The following is an 18,494-nucleotide window of genomic DNA, read 5'->3' on the forward strand; positions in this document are numbered from 1 at the left end:
CTGCCCCTCTCCTCAAAACACCCCACTCTCTGACACCCAGCTTTCTGACTTGTAGGGATTCCCAGCCACAGAAGGGAGGAGACTCTTGCACCAGCTTCATCCAATCAGCGCCTGCACCCCGACCCCACCCTGAAAGGCATCATCCCTCCCTCCTTCTCATCCCCTAAGATTGGGACCTAAGCTAAGAAAGCCTGATTACCAACCAGAGAAAGCTGCCTTCAGTTCCTGGGTGTCTCCTCGGACATGGCCTCAGTCCCCTGTACTCCACTTTCCACTTAGAAAGCTCACAAAACACAACAGTGTTCCTCGGCTTCTTTTCTAGTGCAAGAAAGCCAGGAAGTGTTCTCTTTTATGTTCTTAATTCCTTCCCGTGGAACTTAAAACAATGTGCTGTAAGTCATCTACAATCGGAGTCACTGTGGGTGTGCCTGCAGCAGGTCCATGGAAGCTTCTTTCTCTTTTCCTTCCCTTACTGTTCTTCAGTTCTGTCTTGTGCCAGCAATTTAGAAACAGGGTATTTTCAGAGACAGGGTGTTTTGCAATGATGGAAGTACTATTTGAATATGGAGTTGAGTGTTTACTGGGGGAACTGGTTTTTTTTTTAACTTTTTAAAATTTAATTGGAGGATGCATCCCTAGATTCAACAAAGCAAGTTAATTCCAATACCACAGAGTGTGTGTGAGATGAGAAACTTAAATGAAATGTCAACTAGGAAGATGAAATCTTAACCTCCACCTAAACTCCAAACCTCCACGATAACCCTGAGAGAGCACATGCCCTGTGTCACTCACAGGGAGGCACCGCCACTCTACAGACTTTGTTCAGAGCACTTTCCATTATTTTTACTTTCATTTTGTCACATCATCACTAGGACGCCAGGGGGAACAGGGATCATTACTTCCATTTCACAGATGGAGACACAGATCTAAAGAGCTGCCATTCCCAAGGTCACAATGGTATCACAGTTGAAATTTCACTCAGACTTTAGCGTTTCTTCCAGACCTAAGGAGGGGACTGGGAGAAAAGAACAGGAGGAGAGTGGGCAGGTCCTCTGAGTAGTTCAGGCAGTGGCTCCTTATGGAAAGGGGAGGAAAAGGCTCAGGGACAGTCCTGTGCCATTCCAGCTTTGGCCTCGCAGGGCTCGACCTTGCAACCCTTCAGCCCATCCCCCCAGTACCTCTGCTTTCACAGTGAACCGGTAGAGTGTTTTGTTTCCAACTGCATCCCCTTTATAATGTCCCAGGGGCTAGAATTCTTTCAAAATCAGTTATTTATATCCGAAAGTCAGGCTCTGTACCTGGAGAGGACACTTCTTTATCTACAGGAGAAGAATGGAATTGGAGACTGGGCAGGCTGGACGTCATCACTCTGAGAGCTGGTAGGATGCTTTGGAAGGTTTGGGATTTTTCCTTTTCTTTCTTTCTTTCTTTCTTTTTTTTTTTAAAGGGGGGTATGTACATAGGGTTGGGAGGGGGGATCCTGGGTACATCATGGGAGATAAGTTTTCTTCCAAGGGGGAAAACAGGATGGTCACACCCCCAGTCCAGCCACCAGCGAAATCGTCTAAGAAATCCACACTGCCCGCTCGCTGCCCTCCCTCCCAGCCCACCCTCAGGATCCCACGTACGCTCGGGTCAGCGAAGCCCCCACCCGGGTGGAACAGCGTTAGGGGCCTAAGGTGGGGGATGCGGCCCCAGGGCGCGTCCACACCCCAAGCCCGAGGCTCGCTCCGCTCCGGTCCCCGGGTCTCACTCACCAGCGCTCCCGCCCGGGGGCACCGGGCCCCAAGGTCCCGGCCCTGTAACGGCGTCCGGTGCAGGGGCCGTCTGGCTGGAGCCGGGGGGCGCGGGCCCGCGGCGCTCCCGGGGCGGTGTGGGTGGCGGCGACTGCAGCTCGTGCTCTGGGCCGGGCTGGGACGACCGCGCCAGCCTCGCGCCTGCGAGAGGCGCCCCGCTGGGCGCGCCGCGGGCCGAGGAGGGCGGCTGGCCCCGCGTCCCGGGGGCAGCCGGCGGCAGCAGCAGCAGCAACAGCGGCGGCAGCAGCAGCGGGAGCGGCGGCAGCCACCGCGAGGCGCGCGGCGAGGCCATGGTGGCGGCGTCCGCCCGCGCTCACATGCCCGGCGCGCGGGGAGGGCGCGGGGCGGGAGCGGGGCGGGTGCGGGTGCGAGGGAAGCCGCGGCGGGTGCCGTGTAGGGCCGGGGAAGTCGGCGAAGTGAGGCTGCGAGCGCAGTCCCCGCCTCAAAAGTTGTGGGGAGCCGCGGGAGGGGCGGGGGGCGGCGGCCGGGGGCCCGGCGGGCGCGGCTGAGGCGGCCCGGGCGCCGCTACATGCTAATTAGCCCGGGCGGGTCGCGGGGCGGGCGGCTCCTCCGCTGGTTGACATCACCCGCGGAGCTCGGCCGGCCTGGGGGCGGGGAGAGGGCAGGAAGGGGGCGGGGGCCGACCACCGCAGGGGGGCTGGACTGGGACCGCGGGGTGACAACCACTGAACCGTCAACTTGGTCTCTTTACATACACACACACACCCATTAGTATTGCTTTGCCATTTAGAGAAAAATTAGAAAAACCGAGTCTTCCGAATCAGGGACCAGAATTTCCCAACTCCTTGAATGCACAATGAATCGGTGAAAAGCAGGTGTTGGGTGATTTAATTAGCACCAACTAGATTTTACAAAGTGGTTCGATATGGAAGAGAAGTGAAACCTGTGCCCCTGCCCTCCACCTTGTGTGGTCGTTGCCCCTTACTAATTTGAAGTGACCTTCCCCTTCCCGCCCCAGTAGTCCAGGCCCCAGGGCTGGTGCTGGGTTCGCTGCTGCCAAGCCTGACACCTCATCCTGCGGCCAATGCGGGAGTCATCCTTCACCGCTCCCTCTCAAATCTGGATTTCATCCCCATTGACCACTGCCTTTGGCTCACACCAGAGTTCTGCAGAAATGTCACCACCAGGAGACCCAAACAGGCCGCAGAGAAAAGAAAACTGAATTCAGGAACTGCTGGGGCCAACTCAATGGGTAAAGGGCTGCAGATGGCAAGTTCAACAAAAGGTCGCACAGAGATCACTGAATTTTAATGGAAACCCTTTAAGGGAGAGATTCAAAGATTTAATGTAAACAGACTTTCCTGGTAAATAAAGTCCCATACGTATCCATATTCCCTCCCTTCCCAGTAAATAAATGATTTAAAAAGTCTAAATTTTAGGTCTGCAAGCCTCCTCATTTCTAGGTGAGGGAAGAAGGGCTCAAAATGCAAAATAACTTGCTCAAGATTCTGAAGCTAGACCCCAAGATTAAGGAATGTGTCTATGAATGACCATGTGGCATCATTAATTCTGGTCCCATTATTCAGAAGTTGGAATAATTCAGACAGTGTCTCAATGGAAATGAAACCTGGAGCTCCTTGGGGATCTCATCAGTTCTGTCAGAGGCCCCTGTCTGAGCACCAGATGCTCAAGAAACTCTTGAGTTTGGACTTCCCTTTCAGGCCTGTCTCTCCACCCCATTTCTCTGCTCTCTCTGTTGACATCTGGAGCTCCATAACCCACCTCCAGGGGCACGAGCAGATGGTGGTGGTGTCCAGGGCAGCTGCCGACAGACCTAGGCCCCCTTCCTGGTGAATCAGTCCAAGTGAGTCACTGGGCAGAAAACATAAGGATGCTCTACATAAATAAGCTGGTCTTAAATAGGGGAGTGAGGAGTGACAATTTGTTTTTATTTTGTTCTGTTTTAAAAGAACCACAAAAACCCAACTTTCCAGAGCGCTCACATGGAATTTCCAGGTCTTTCCAAGAAAGTACCATACAATGATCCCCATGTAAGTGACTTGGTTTGATGGCCCCAGCTCAACTTCTTGGGATCCTGCCCTCGTATTAACAGGCAGGACTGTCCAGCTGCTCAGACACAGCCCTACAAGCCCCAACAAACACAAAACACTGTGTTAGAGGTTCTAGTCACTGCCACTCCCTTCCTTCCTCAGAAAACATTTCACGCAGCATGAATCGCCATCCCAGGCAACCAGTAATGTTCAACAATTTAATGGCTCTTACAGGTTTCTCAGGTGGGATTCAGAGATCCCACTGGGGACTCTGCCTTCATTACCAAGGCCCAAGGAGCAAATGTGCACCTACCACGTGTCCCTTCCCTGTAGGCACCACAGAGTTCTCTCTCTCTCATCTTCTCTCTAACTTCTAAAAGGAATGATCAAGTTCAGGTCAGCTGAGTAGGGCCTCACCTGTGGATGAGGAGGGGGAGACCCAGGAAAACCTGAAAAGATGAGTTTACAGGTGAAGATGAACCCCTGCACTTTTTCATCTTCTTCTAGGACAGAGCAAGAGGAAACAGCAAGAGCAAGTTGGAAGCAGATAGAACCTTGGAAAGTGTCGTTAATTTTGTCTTAGAGCCCTTGCTTCTCGCCCTAATTTTACCACAGTTTCACAGTGTATCTGGGCCACAGTTTCCCCATCTTTAAAATAAAGATTAATTTCCTACATCATAGGTGGCAAACACAAGACCCGTAGGCCGAAACCAGCCCTCCACCTTGTTTTATCCGGCCGGGTTCCTTGTTTCTGTCTGGTGGTAGCACTGAGCTCCTTGCCCCTAGTTAAGGAGTAGTTACATTTATACAGCCCTAAAAATACATTCAGCCCTTTGAAGGCAACCTTGAGGCTGATGTGGCCCCCAGTGAAAATGAGTTTGACACCCCACAACCTAGATGACTGCAAAGGTGCTCCAGCTCTGTTGTTTTAGGGTTTGGTAAAGATTTTCTGACACAGCAGCAAGGATATATGAAACTTATATCCAAGGACATTTGTAGTGCTTCCTTCCCAGAGATATAAAAACCCAGACAAGAATTTTGGTCACTTCAGATGGTTTAGAAGATGGTTCAGATGGCCCGACCTGCAGCCAGGGGGATAAATCAGATGACATATCAGATCCATCCCAGCACTGAGAGTTTATTGACCTAGAATGAAATAGGTGGGATGCAACGTCAGACCACATTTCTGGACTGAGATAAGAGTCAGGCAATCCTAACCTCTCCACGGGGGCTGTGGGGACACTCAAAAGTGGTTGAGTCCAGTGTGACTACTACCCAACACTGTATGTAGTCAGAGCTTTTGCAGGGCCTTTCCTGTCTATACTAGCATAAATTAGATCAGGTTTAGGCTAAGCTGCAGTTAACAAATAACCCCCCACCCCCACAAATCCAGCAGGTTTACATGATAGATGTTTTATTCTTCTTGCTCACTTAACAGCCTTAGGCAGTGCTATTCAGGTCAGTGTGGGGTGTCTTCCCACAATCTTTCAGGGATCCATACTGAAATGGCAGTTCTGCCATTCTCTAGTGTATGGATGGCTTCCAAAGTTGCCCTTGGAATTGACATTCCAGTCAGCCAGAGGTGAAAAGAACATTGGAGATGTGAGCATGGGAAGTTTTGATGGGCCCAGCCTGAAAGTGGCACGCTTCACTTCCTCTGACATCTCACTGGAGAGAAAGAACATGGCCACGTGGCTCACCAAACTGCAAAAGTACCTGGGAAATATAGTCTAGCCATATAGGCAAGGAAGGGGAGAAGGGGTGTGGGTAGGTAGCTAGCAGTCTCTGCCCTATCACTTGATATCAGTAGGGAAGGGAAAGGAAGTGTAAAGGAGATTCTTCAGTTTCTTCCTTCACAAAATGAGAGTCTTGAATCAGATGATCTCTCAAGGGCCCGTCTGCTTTAACGCTATGGCTCCAAGAGGTGATGCTTCTGCACCAAAGAAAGCAAGCCTGCAGGCTTCTGAGCAGCACGTCCTTAGCCTGAGCAGTCCTGTGCCAACTGGTCTGGCTGGTAGACACCACAGAGAGGGCCTTGGGCTCTCTCCAAGTTCTCTTCCTGATCTGTTCCCAATCCATGGCCAAGTCAAGTGATCTCTACCCTCCTCAGTCTCCCCAGCTGTACAGTGGGAAGAAAAATGATGAAACTGCATTAGCTGGGGTTGGTCTGAGGACATGATGAGATCACTGTCTGGAAGGCACCAGGAGCTCTTCTGACTGAAGTGTTCTACACAATGCTTTTGTTATAACCAGAGCCTTTAATAACACTGCATTCTGGACAGGTCCGGAGAGTGCCCAGTTCCTGAGGACAGTGCTCCTGCAGAATCTGTGGCAGTGTGGGTGGCATTGCCATGGCTGGGATGCAATGGTGGCTGCAGAGCAGTAATGTCACAGGGTCGCAGAGAGCTGAGAGATCAGTCATAGACACCTGGATTGAACTTCATCTGTGGGTGGTAGGTGGGGCCCAGGCATAATCGTCCTTTGGCCTGCCCATCTGCTCTGTGCTCATCGCCCAGTTACACCCTGGATCTGTTTACTCATCCTCTCCTCGCCTTGTGCCTTCCCACCCTAAATCTCTGAGCTGCTTTCTGGAAGTTCTGTGCCTTCTTCATCCTTATAACCCCAGGACTTAACATAGTAGCTTCTTTCTTTTATTCAGCCACTCAACTAATATTTACTAAGTGACTATTCTGTGCCTGGCACTGTACTGGTATTGAGTGAGTCTCAGACCTCATGGAGGTTTAAGGTTTGGAGGAGACAGACAGTAATCAAAAGAACATAAATGCGAACCTGTCACTGTGGAAGGTGCTCTACAGCACAGCACTAGGGAGGGGGTGTTGGGGTCCTCTATAAACATGAGGTTGATCCATGACCTGAAAGTGTGTGGGCCATTAATATGTTGGCTGTTAATCAGGCAAAAGAGAATGGGAAGATATGTGCAAAGGTCCTGAGGCAGGAGGCATTGTGACAAATGTAAAGGATCAAAGAAAGCTAATACAGCTGGAAGTGAGACAGAGTGTGAAGGAATCATCTAGGAAAGAGAATGAGGCTCTCTTTGATAGCAACCAGATCAAGCAGACCCTAATGGTCCATTTTAAAGATTTTTGCTTTATCTTTAAAATTTAGGGAAGTCATTGTAAGGTTTTAAGTTAGGGAGGTAAGGTAAGACTGGAGTCAGAGGAGAGAAAGAGAGAGGAGTGACAGGATTTGCAATTAGAAATCATCATCCCATTGATGATATGGGGGATAATCTAGAAAGAAACCAAAGCCAGTGCCTGAACTCCAAGTGCGTACAAGTGAGAAATAATAATTCTTGGACAGGATGGCAGAAGTGAGTGCAGAGAAACATGAGTTTCAGATTATAGGAGATAAAATCCACAAGATACGGAGGATGAGGGGTACTACTGACAAGGAGAAGGAACAGTGAATGAGGACTAGACATTTGAGGTCAAGGCTGTTAACTTTGTTTGATATTGGGCCTGGGGTAACTCTGAGACATCCAAATGGCAAATGTAAAATGTGCACTTAGCCCTAGCCGGTATGGCTCAGTTCATGGGAGCATTGTCCAATGCACCAATAACTCACAAGTTCAATGCCTGTCCAGGGCATACACCTAGGTTGCAGATTTGATCCCCAGCTGGGGCACAGTTGGGAGGCAACGAGTCAATGTTTCTCTCTCACAACTCTCTCTGTCTCTCTGTCTCCCTTCCTCTCTCTGTAAAAGCAATGAAAAAATGTCCTCGGGTGAGGATAAAAATAAATAAATAAATAAATAAATAAATAAATAATATTAAAAACAAAGTGTGCATTTAGATTTGCAAACTTGAAGGTCAGAAGAGAGGTTCTAGTCTGTGTGCGCACAGGCAGTGAGATCTCCTAGGGAAGACAGGACAGTGAGAAGAGCCTAACAAGGAGCCCTGAGGGCATACAAGATGGCCAGAGATAGAAGACTGAGCCACAAAGGAGACTGGGAAGGAGCCACGAGGCCACGGGAGGAAATCAGAGATAGTCATGTCCCTGGAGCAAACGGAGGAATGCGTGGTTAATAGTGTGTAATACTAACGAAATATCAAGTAAGGTAAAATATATGTTTTATATCAAGATAGAAAATATCCACTGGGTTTAGCAACATGGAAGTCACCTTACCAAAACAGGAGTCACTCTTCAATGGAGGGATTGGAGTAGAAGCGACAATGGAGCAAGTTGGGAGAATGGGAAGTAAAGAAACCAAGCTGATCAAGAGAGTTTGGCTTTGAAGGAGAAGAGTGAGTTGGGACAGTAACTACAGGGCATAGGGCAACATAGGCATAGGGGACTTTTTCTTGTTTTCAGTGGGAGCATTTGAACATGGAAAGGATCTACTTGGAAGAGAGAAAATTGAAATTCTAAGAGAAAAGATGGTTAACAGGACTAGGTGTCTGAGAAGCAGGAGGGATGGAATCCGCAGTACGGGTGGAGGGACTGGCCTTGGGAGGGGGAGCGAGAGGGTGGCCCAGCGAAGGGGTCTGAATTTCTATCTGAGGATTTTAAGAGGACTTCAGTTTTCTTTGTAATGTAGGAGACAAGGATATTTGCTAAGAGTAGAGGGACCGAAGGGGTGGGGCCTGAGGGATTTGAAATGTTGAGGAACACAATATACTCATTTCCCAAGGCTGCTATAGCAGAGTGCCACACACGTGGGGACTTAAAACAGGAGAAGTTTCTCCATTCACAGGTCCAGGGGCTGGACGTCCCAAATCGAGGTGGCCGTCCTCCCTCTGAAGGTTCTGGGAGAGAATTCTTCCTTGCCTCCCAAATGGGTGGTTGCTGGCAATCCTTGGTTGCGGTGGTTCCTTGGCTTGTGGGTACATCACTGCAGTCTGTGCGTCTTCACATGGCCTTCTCGTAAGGACACCGGTCACTGGATGGAGGGCCCACCCTAATTCAGCATGATCTCATTTTAACTCGATTACTTCTGCAAAGATCTTTTCAAATAAAGTCACATTCACAGGTACCAAGAGTTAGGACTTGAACTTATGTTTTGGGGGATACGATTCTGCCCACTACAGTGAAGAAGCTGAGAAATAGTTGTAGAGAGTGAGAGAAATGTGCTAGAATGCCAGCCTTGTCCAGGGCTCACAGAGATTAGTGGAGCGTGTCCAGTGGCACCAGATGTTCCCAACTGCGCTCCTCTCTGCTGATCGGCATCCAGCATCTTTGGCCTGAGCCGGGGCACCCCAGCCCCTCCAACTTCAGGACAGGCTCCCGCCCTCCAGGAGCAAAGACTTCACCTCTCTTGACCTGTCCTCCCTTCCCAAACCAATCTCTGCATACCACTCGGTCCTGCCCAGGGATACATCAAGAACCCCTGAAGACCAAAGCTGCCAAGCTGGCCCTGACAGCACCAGGGTCATAACAGATGACAGAGAATTGCAGCCACTGTGCAACACTCAGTACACCTGCACTGTCTTGTTCGGAGCTCCAGGAAGCAGGGTGCCTTGGAATTTTGACTAAAGAACTGAAGGAATAAGCCCGTCTCCTTACTTTTGACCTTCCAGGACCAGCCTTGCTGTCCCCTTTCTAGAGTGCCAAGAATGGTCCCTTTTGTTTAGACTGAGCTGGGCTGCTTGCTGGACACAAGCCAAAGACCCCTTGCTGCTTCCCCACCAGCCAGTGCAGGACTCCAGGGGCATTTGCATTGGCCAGCCAAGGTGAGAATGTAAACACTGCAGTCCACCGCTAACGCCCTGGGACCTCCTCCAGGGAGGAAGGCTTGCTCATGGCTTGGCCAGGCTCCCAAGCATCGTGTACAGCAATTCTGAGTTCCAACTTAGACAGCTTGGGGTGGGTCCTTGAATGACCTTCTGTTTCTTGTCTGCCCATCTGAGAGAACCATTCCATTCCAGAAAACATTCCTCCGATAAAATCGGTTACGCACTGTAAACGTCAATGAGCCAGGAACATTCTCGGACACAACAGGATTCTGATAAAGTGGTCTTATTTTGCAAAAACCTTCCAGTGTGAAAAATCCTCCCTGTAACAAGCAGGGAAATTCTTTGGATGCCAGGCCCTTGGGGAAAGTGATCAGAGCCCTAGGGCAGGACAGAAAACCCAGAGTGAAGTTCCCACTGTGGGCAGAGGGGCCTGGGTTTTCAGGCATCATTTCATTCAATCAGTCATCAACACACATTTGATGAGCTCTTTCCAAGGGCCAGGCCCTGATCCAAAGTCACCGGGAGGGCCATGTCTTCACGTGGCTGCAAAGCTCTCCTGAGTTTCAAAAGGCCGTGATAACTGGCCTGCCTCATACACGTGATAATGGCCCGCCTACCCCACAGGGACAGTCGGGTTAGTGGTCAGCAAACATCCACACTTGCACCTCTGGTCTGGACGCTCCACCCCCGCTCACCACTCCTCTCTGCCTTCCTCTGTGGGGTTTCGAGTTCTCCTCTTCCCGCTGTGCTCCCATGGGCCTCCCATTCTTTTGGCCTTTCTCCATACTGCCTTCTGTTCCCAGGCGTCTCCTTGTGGGATTGTTTCCAGGTACCTCAGTCTCTACTTTTCTTCATGTCTCGTGTCTCACTGCGCATCACCAAGTGCCTCCTGGCACGTCCCTCTCTCTCCATCTCCACCAGGCTCTCTTTTCCTCTTTGCACGCCTTTCTTCCTAGCAACCCATCCCCATTTCCCCCTTCTCTTTTCTGTTTCTTCTCTTTAACAGACGGTTACACCGAACTAAATACATTTTTAAAATATTTGTGACATAAACTTTTACATTCTCTGGGTTTTATTTTTTAAATTGTTAGAGGATGATGTGGACTTCTTTGTGTTGTCTGAATTTCTCACAAGAGCATGAGCAACTATTTAAAATTCTTTACTGAAATATGATGTACACAGAGAAAAACGCACCCGTAGAGGGACATCCATGAGCTGTGCAGAGCTCAGCGAACATCACTGGCCGGCACTCAGGACGGAGAGGTGCCCATGATGGTCCCCTCCCTCCCATCATTCTCCCACACACACATCACCACTATCCTGACTTCTTTCAGCATAGCTTAGTATTTTTTGATAAAATACCTGGTTTTGTATTTTATGTCAAGTACTCTTGACTGTCTAGACATGTACTCTTTTCTGTCTAGCTGCTATTGCTCAGCATTGTTGCACGTGCTGACAGACCCTTCCTTCTCCTCGTCGATGGTACCCACGGGGGGGCCCGCCCCCGAGCTGTTTTCCCTTCTACTGTTAGTGGCCGTTTCACAGCCGCTACAGACAGTGCTGCTACTAACCACCATGTACATGTCATTTGATGGCATGTATTTCCTTTATAATCAGGAAAAAACTATTTCCATTTGGAAAGATGGAGATGGATGGCCAAGTCGATGCTTTACAAAAGAGCTCTGGAGCAGGAAGTGGAACATGTGAGTCCTCATTCTGTCTTCTCTGTTGCCTGGTTCTACAACTCTGAGCAGATCAGTTCACCCCAGGGAGTCTGTCTTCCACACAGAAAAGGTGCGACGCCTGCTGTAGGTCAGTCGGTGCTGCTGCCTCACGGTGCGCTGTGCCAGCACGTAAGGTGATGGCTGTGAAAAAAAAATGTGTCATGCAAAAATAAAGTGTGTTATTTTAGTAAAGAAGAAATTAAGTAAGAGTTACATTATGAGGCTCTTGATTTATCTGTTTTTAAATTTTGAAAATAAAAATTGAGCCTGTGGTTTTCATTAGACAGATGATCTCCCCAGTCCTTGCCCCACTGTGGGCAAAAAAAGATAAACAAATCATAAATAAAAGACAGTGAATGTCTCAAAATGTCCTGCTTTCAAAGGTCCTAGTTTCATATGAGCAAGTGGGAACATATGGCCTGTGACCTCTTTTGCCCCTTCCTAGTGACTTTGGTTTATAACAGTTGGGGGATCCTGGTCTAGATAAGGAACAACAACAAAAACACCTGTCTGGGCTGTAGGGACCCAAGGGACAGGCCCAACCCCCCTCCAAAGAATTGGGACACGCCCAAAGAGGACATTCAGAAGACCACAGATACCAGCCCACTGCCCCCCTGCATCATAAGGAGAGAGTCAGACAAGAGTGTGAGACAGGAAACAGGACTAATGTCTGCTGACCAGCAGAGCAAATCTAAGGCTCTGTGCTCTCTGCCAACATGGGGTCATTCGTTAGTGTAGGGAAGCTGGTGCTGTTCACACACTGGTGTGGATGCAGGCTAGGCACCCGCAGCCAGCTCCCACCCAATTCTTCCTCCCCACCCAAAACGAACCAACCCTGTGCTCTGAAGCTCAGACCCAGCAGTTCCCATGACACCAGCAGTCCTGTGCTTAGTGTTCTGGGATGCAAAGATCCAGGGTCCCTGTCCTCATATGAGTATGTGTGGGGGAGCAGGGCCCGAATGAGATAGAACAATTCAAGAAGGAGGCCACATGTGCAAGAAGGATTCTGAGCAGGAATTCATGAAGCAATGGAGAAATGAATGAGAGCCTTAAAAACTAGACATTAGACTAATGATTCTCAACCCTGGCTGGACATTAGAATTGCCTGGGGAGTTTCTGCAACAGGCCAGTGACTGGATACCACCTGCCTAATGAAAACCTCTGGCCATGAGGCCTGGGCATCAGTATTCTTCAAAAGGTCTCTGGGTGATTCTAACGTGCAGCCAGGACTGCAAACCCCTGCCTTACACTTAGTGCAGTAGGAGATAGAGACTTAGTATGAGTTTTCAGGGTACAGGAACATGATCAGAGTGGTTGCTCAAGCAGCATTTATTGAGCACCTACTCTGTACCAGCAGGAGCTATGCTAGGCTCTTGGTACACAGAGATGAGAAAGATATTGGGTTGGCCAAAAAGTTCATTTAGTTTTTTTCCGTATGATAGCTCTAGTAGTGCTTAGCTGTCTTGGACTTCATTCAAAACAATTTTGTTACATTGTATTATGACAGCTGTCATATCAGTGTGCATTAAAAAAAGCTGATCAGAATTGGTGAATTTTTGTGCAGCCATTCTAATACAGAAGATGGAAGAAGATACACAACATTTTTGGTGTATTATGCTTTATTATTTCAAGAAAGAGAAAATGCCACTGAAATGCAAAAAAAAATTCGTGTAGTATATGGAGAAGGTGCTGTGACTGTTTGAATATGTCAAAGTGGTTTGTGAAGTTTCCAGGTACTATTAATATTTTGGCCAAATAATTGTTTGTTATGGGGCTGTCTTACGCATTGGCAGATGTTTTGCAGCACCCCTGGCCTCTACCCACTAGAAACCAACAACAGGAGATAGCCGACATACTCAAAACATCCAAATCAATAAAGTTATTGGTGAAAATGAAAAATGTGTCTTTTCTTTAATGGAAAAAATCAAACAGACTTTTTAGTCAACCCAATATAGAGAGTTCCTGCCCTTGACTAGCCAGCAGATTGGGAGAAAAGACAGATCCACAATAAGTATAATATAAAATATCTTATGAAAGTGTGAACCAAGAGCTCTCAGAACATTGAGGATTTTCTGGAGAAAGCTTTCTTAGAGATGTGACATTAGAATTCATTTCTGAAAGAGTTAACCAAGCAAAGAAAATAGGGAGAACTTTTGAAGTGGACAAAAGTAACATACAGGTGGTGAGTCCTACAGAGACCCGCTGTGTTTGGTATAACAGGGAGCATGGGGAGAGGACTCTGGAAAGAATGCCAAAGGCAAACACCACAGGCCCAGTTGTATTTGAGCTTTCTGTATGTGAAAAGCGAGCTAGAAAGAGCAGATTAGAAGAGTGAGAAGAAGGTAGGGAGGCCAGTCAGGAGCACATAGTGATCCAGATGTGAGGTGATGAAGGCCTGGACCGAGGAATTGACGGTGGGAATGAGGAAGAGAGCAACCCAAGAGATATTTACAAAAAAGGCAACAGGTTGAATCTGGCAATAGTACAGATGTAAGGAGAGGTGTGTGTGTGTATGTGTGTGTGTGTGTGAGAGAGAGAGAGAGAGAGAGAGAGACAGGAATGCAAAGATGGCTTTACAGTGTGATTGGAGACAGTAAGAGAGCAGAATAACAGGATAACATGGCATTAGCAAAGATGAGGATGCTGGGTAGATTGTGTGAATTTCACATGACTCCAGGACATCCATATGGAGATGTATACAAAAGGCTATAGCTTAAGGGCATAGGTGGGTTACAGAGGGTGAAGAGGGACAGTATAGGGCAGAGAAAAAAAGAAAAGTGGATGGCAACCAGCAGACCAGGCACAGGTGTGTATTTACCAGGACTGACCTGTGTGTGGGTGGAGACAGGAGGGCGGGGAGGAAACAGAGGTGGATAAGCAGCTAGGTCCATGAGATGTGAAAGTGTGGCCTCCACCAACGGAGCAGTATTTACCTTTAGGAAGGAGAGGCATTTCTTAATGGAGGTGCAGTGTCTAAGAAAACTCCCTCCTGAGGCCTGGATCCAGATCCAACCCTCTACAGCGGGACATTTTTTCATAAATGGCCAGAGAGTCAGTGTTTTAGGCCTTGTGGGTACATGGTCCGTCTCAGCTGCTCAGCTCTGTGGCCAGTCAACGTGTGAATGAACGGGCTTGGCTGTGTCCCCATAAAGCTCTATTTAAGAAAACAGGCAGTGGTTAAAATGCTTCATTTTATTTTGTGTGAATTTTACCTCAATTAAACATTAAAAGAGAAAAAACAGACCCTGGGTTTGATTTGGCTCAGGGGCTACGGTTTGCCAGCACGTGCTCTAGAGATGGAGGAGGAACAGCTGGGGGCTCACAGAGAGGAGGTAAGGTCTGTGCTGGCCCCATGGGGACTGTGAAGAGTGACCCAGCTCTGCCGAGTACTAGCTACGTGACCTTGAGCAAGTTATTTAATTCTCCTTAGCCCATTTCCTCATCCGTAGTATGGGGCAAGTAACAACACTTTCCTCACTGAGTTCTTCTGAGGATCAAAGGAGATGGTGAATATGAGCAGTAGCATAAAGCCTGGCTCAACACAGATTTTCTTACGGAATTTTAAAGAATTGACCATGAGTCGGAGGACCACAGCTGTGGATGGGTGCCATGACCATGGAGCCCAGGCAGTGGTGTCATCGGATGCCTGGATGACAGTGTAGAGCTCCCCGCCCCCTTCTGATGGAGTCAGACTGGCACACGAGCCAGAAATAAATGTGTTGAGTGTCAAGTCACTGAGATTTAGGGGCTGTTTGTTGCAGCAGCGAGTCCATCCTGACTAAAGCAGTTGCGCAAAGTCACACAGAGGTGTCCATCTGACAAGCAGCTCAATCAAAAGTTGGCGCTGCCGTTTGCAGCATCTCCCCCTGTGACTTTCAGTTTGGGGCTCATGTCTGAAAGCAGTGCTGTTTTCTCCATCTTTCTTCAACCTCTTACCACATATGGTGTCTGTCACAGGGCAAGGATCCGTACTCACTGAGCCCTCCTGCTGGCTGCTGGGTGGAGGGGGTTCGGGGGAGGGGAGTGACTGCTAATCCTTTGAAATGCCACTCACCCTCAGGGCTTCCCAAAGTGAATCTGATGGAGGCCACATGGCCTCTATTTTAAGCCAGGCTTCACATTTGGCGAATCCAGCTTTTTTTTAATAGCATGCTTTCTCTAACAGACTGTCAGGAAAGAACACACACACACACACACACACACTCATAGGTGTGTTTTTAAAGAAACAATAAAAGAAGCTAAAAATCCAGACTCTCTATTATTTTAGAGACTCCCAAGTAGAGAGCTGCTTCTGCCTCTTTTAGAGGAAGGCTGTGGCCGCCCTCACCTCAGGGGTTGGTCAACGGCTATCCGTCCTCCACTCACCCCCAGACCGTCAGACTAAGAAACAGGGAAAGTGCACCAGCCTTGATGCTGTGAAATGGGCCGCGTGCCCAGGGACACAGCCAACTGGGGACCCCCTGGCGCTAGTGGGCCTTTCTTGCCATCTGCTTTGCCTCTTACTTGAATGTTACCTTCCCCTCCAAAAGACTACCTTGTCAGGAGTCAGGGGCTTATGCCTATGCTTGCCGTCTCAAATCAACACACTGGCATCTATTTCTGCTTGTAAGGCTCCTTGTAGGAGGCCAGGCACATCTCCCAGGCGCAAGGGTATGGTGAACACAGACTCCTGTCCTCTCTCATCTACAGAGAAGGGCAAGCAGTGTGGGATAACCCCCAGCCTGTGCAAACACCCCATCTGATCTTGGGCATTGAAGTGAACATCGAGGGCATAAGACTTGGCAAGAAGTGGATTATTTGCTCCAGAGTAAGCCTTGGTTCAAAAGAACCAGAGAGGGGGGTAGGTTTTTTTGATATTTTGGGAAAACCCCTAAGGCTCTAAGAAGGGAAGGGAGAAGACTGAGAGAAGTAATTTGCAGAAGTGGTCAAATGAGTGTAATAAACCAAGGGTGTGGGGGGGAGGCAGGGCTGAAATGGTGATCAAGTGGCAAAAGTGGCAACTCTTGTGGGTTCTCCTCACTCGGATTGGGCCTGAGCAGATTTCCTGCTGTTGGTTAGTGAAGGTGTCCCACCCTCTGTGGCTGACAAGGCACAGCATGGCCTGTTGAAGCAGTAAGACTCTGCTCTGTTCTGAAATTTCAGAGCAGCAGATGCCAAGAATCACTGCGGTTTCCTTCCTTCCTCCCTCCCTCCCTCCCTCCCTTCCTTCCTCCCTCCCTTCCTTCCTTCCTTCCTGCCTGCCTTCCTTCCTTCCTTCCTTCCTCTGTTCCCACAGCAAGTGACACAAAATCAGCAGGGGTGGTAGGGGAACAATTTTATGACACCTCCACCATTATTTCCTCTTCCAAAATGTGAGCCTCCTTTTATTTGGCACTCACAACTCCACTTGGAGACAGGCAGAATTATAATTCTCCCTTTACAGAGAAGGACATCACGGCTCAGTGAGGTCAAGCCTGTTCAAGAGCTCAGAGCTAGTAAGCGTAGAGCCAAGCATTCAAAGATCTTCATCCCCAAAACCCATGAGTTTGCAACTATACCAAACTCCTTCTCAAGTGCGTTCACTTAAAAGTCATAGGTAAGCCCTGGCTGGCGTAGCTCAGTGGATTGAGCGCGGGCTGGGAACCAAAGTGTCCCAGGTTCGATTCCCAGCCAGGGTACATTCCTGGGTTGCAGGCCATAACCCCCAGCAACCGCACATTGATGTTTCTCTCTCTCTCTCCCTCCCTCTCTCTCTCTCTCTCTCTCTCCCCCTCTCTCCCTCCCTAAAAATAAATAAATAAAATCTTAAAAAAAAAAAGTCATAGGTAGTCCCTGGTTAAGTGGCTCAGTTGGTTGGAGCATTGTCCTGTACATGAAAAGTTTTCGAGTTTGATCCCCAGTCGGGGCACGTAAGGGAGGCAACAGATCAATGTTTCTCTCTCATATCCATGCATCTCCCTCTCTCTCTCTCTCTCTTTCTCTCTCTCCCCCTCCCTCCACCCTGTCTCTCTAAAATCATTATAAACATATACTTGGGTGAGGATAACATAAGATATACATTCTCTTGTTTTGGTCTCTCTGTCTCTTGTCTTTGTTCACCTCTTTCCCTTGTTTTGCAAATCTTTCCATATCTTCTGAGCAATCCAGTTCAAACCCTGCTTCCTCCATGTCTCCTCAGGACTTGTGAATTCAACTTGCACCACATGGTTTGGCTGTACGCTCTACTGCTTTGTCATTCTGTCCAGCCATTTCCTGCACCTCCGCTGCCTCCCCCAGCAACCCAGCCTCCAGGCCAAAATGGACAGCTCCTAATAATCCCCAGACCCTGCGAACAGTCGCTTACCTGCAAAAGGAACTTCTGTAATAAGGATCTTGAGTTGGGGAGATTATGCTGATCGTCAGAGCAGTCCAAATCTAACCACACGGGTCCTTAAAAGCAGAGACAGAAGTGGGAGAGCTAGAGAAGATGCGATGACAGAAGCAGGGGGCAGAGTAGATGTGATGGCTGGCTGCTGTCTTTAAAGGTGGAGCAGCTCACCACCAGGGAGTTCAGGCAGCCTCTGGAAACTGGGAAAAGCAAGGAAACAGATTCTTCCCGAGACCCCCCCCAGAAGGAACCCAGCCTTGATTTTAGACTGGTGAGACCCATTTTGGACCTCTGACCTCTAGAACTGTCAGAGAATATGCTTGTGTTGTTGGAAGCCACTAAATGAGTGGTGATTTGTTCCAGCAGCAACAGGAAAGTAAGGCAGTGCGTTCTATTGCTCTGTTCTCATCTCCATACTGCCTCTCCACCCTGGCAACCCACAGCCACAGACTACTGACTGGTATAGTTGGTACTCAGCATACGTGGAGGCTCTGTGAACCTTAGGTGATGGTCCCTGTGCCTGCAGAGCTCTGGGAATGTCCATCAGGCCCTCCTCTTATTTGCTCTGACCTCCAGAGTGGAAGCCCACTGGGGGTGTCTGCCCACTCTCCAGTGTAGCTGAGCAGAAAGAGCAACATGTGCGTCAGGAAAGGAAAGGGGTGGATCTAAAGCTGGATTGCTCCTGAGTCTGGATCATGCTTGGTTCTCATAAAGGCCTTCTGATAAAGTACTATACAACATGAAGGATGGACTTTTGTTCTCATGCCTCAGCCTCCCCTCCTCATTCTCATCGTACACAGCGTGGGGCACAAGCACCTTTGGGACCTGGCCCTTGCCTGCCTTTCCAGTACCCCCCTTGCCTCATACTGCCTCACCCCTGTGCCCCTGGAACCCTGAATTACCCATCGGTCCCGCATGCCTTT

General features: G+C 48.9%; 1 protein-coding gene across 2 annotated transcripts in view; it reads right to left on the bottom strand.

Moving 5' to 3' along the window:
- The window catches only part of HEG1 (heart development protein with EGF like domains 1), an 89,092-nt gene extending 86,774 nt beyond the window's left edge, over window positions 1-2,318 (bottom strand). For both annotated transcript variants that reach the window (XM_036018215.1, XM_036018214.1), the window contains exon 1: window positions 1,758-2,318. In XM_036018215.1, the coding sequence (XP_035874108.1) occupies window positions 1,758-2,088 (331 nt within the window). In that variant the 5' untranslated portion in view covers window positions 2,089-2,318. The remainder of the gene's footprint in view (window positions 1-1,757) is intronic.
- Window positions 2,319-18,494: the final 16,176 nt, after the last annotated feature.

Source organism: Phyllostomus discolor, chromosome 2 (genome assembly GCF_004126475.2).
Source record: "Phyllostomus discolor isolate MPI-MPIP mPhyDis1 chromosome 2, mPhyDis1.pri.v3, whole genome shotgun sequence".
Classification (NCBI taxonomy): domain Eukaryota; kingdom Metazoa; phylum Chordata; class Mammalia; order Chiroptera; family Phyllostomidae; genus Phyllostomus; species Phyllostomus discolor.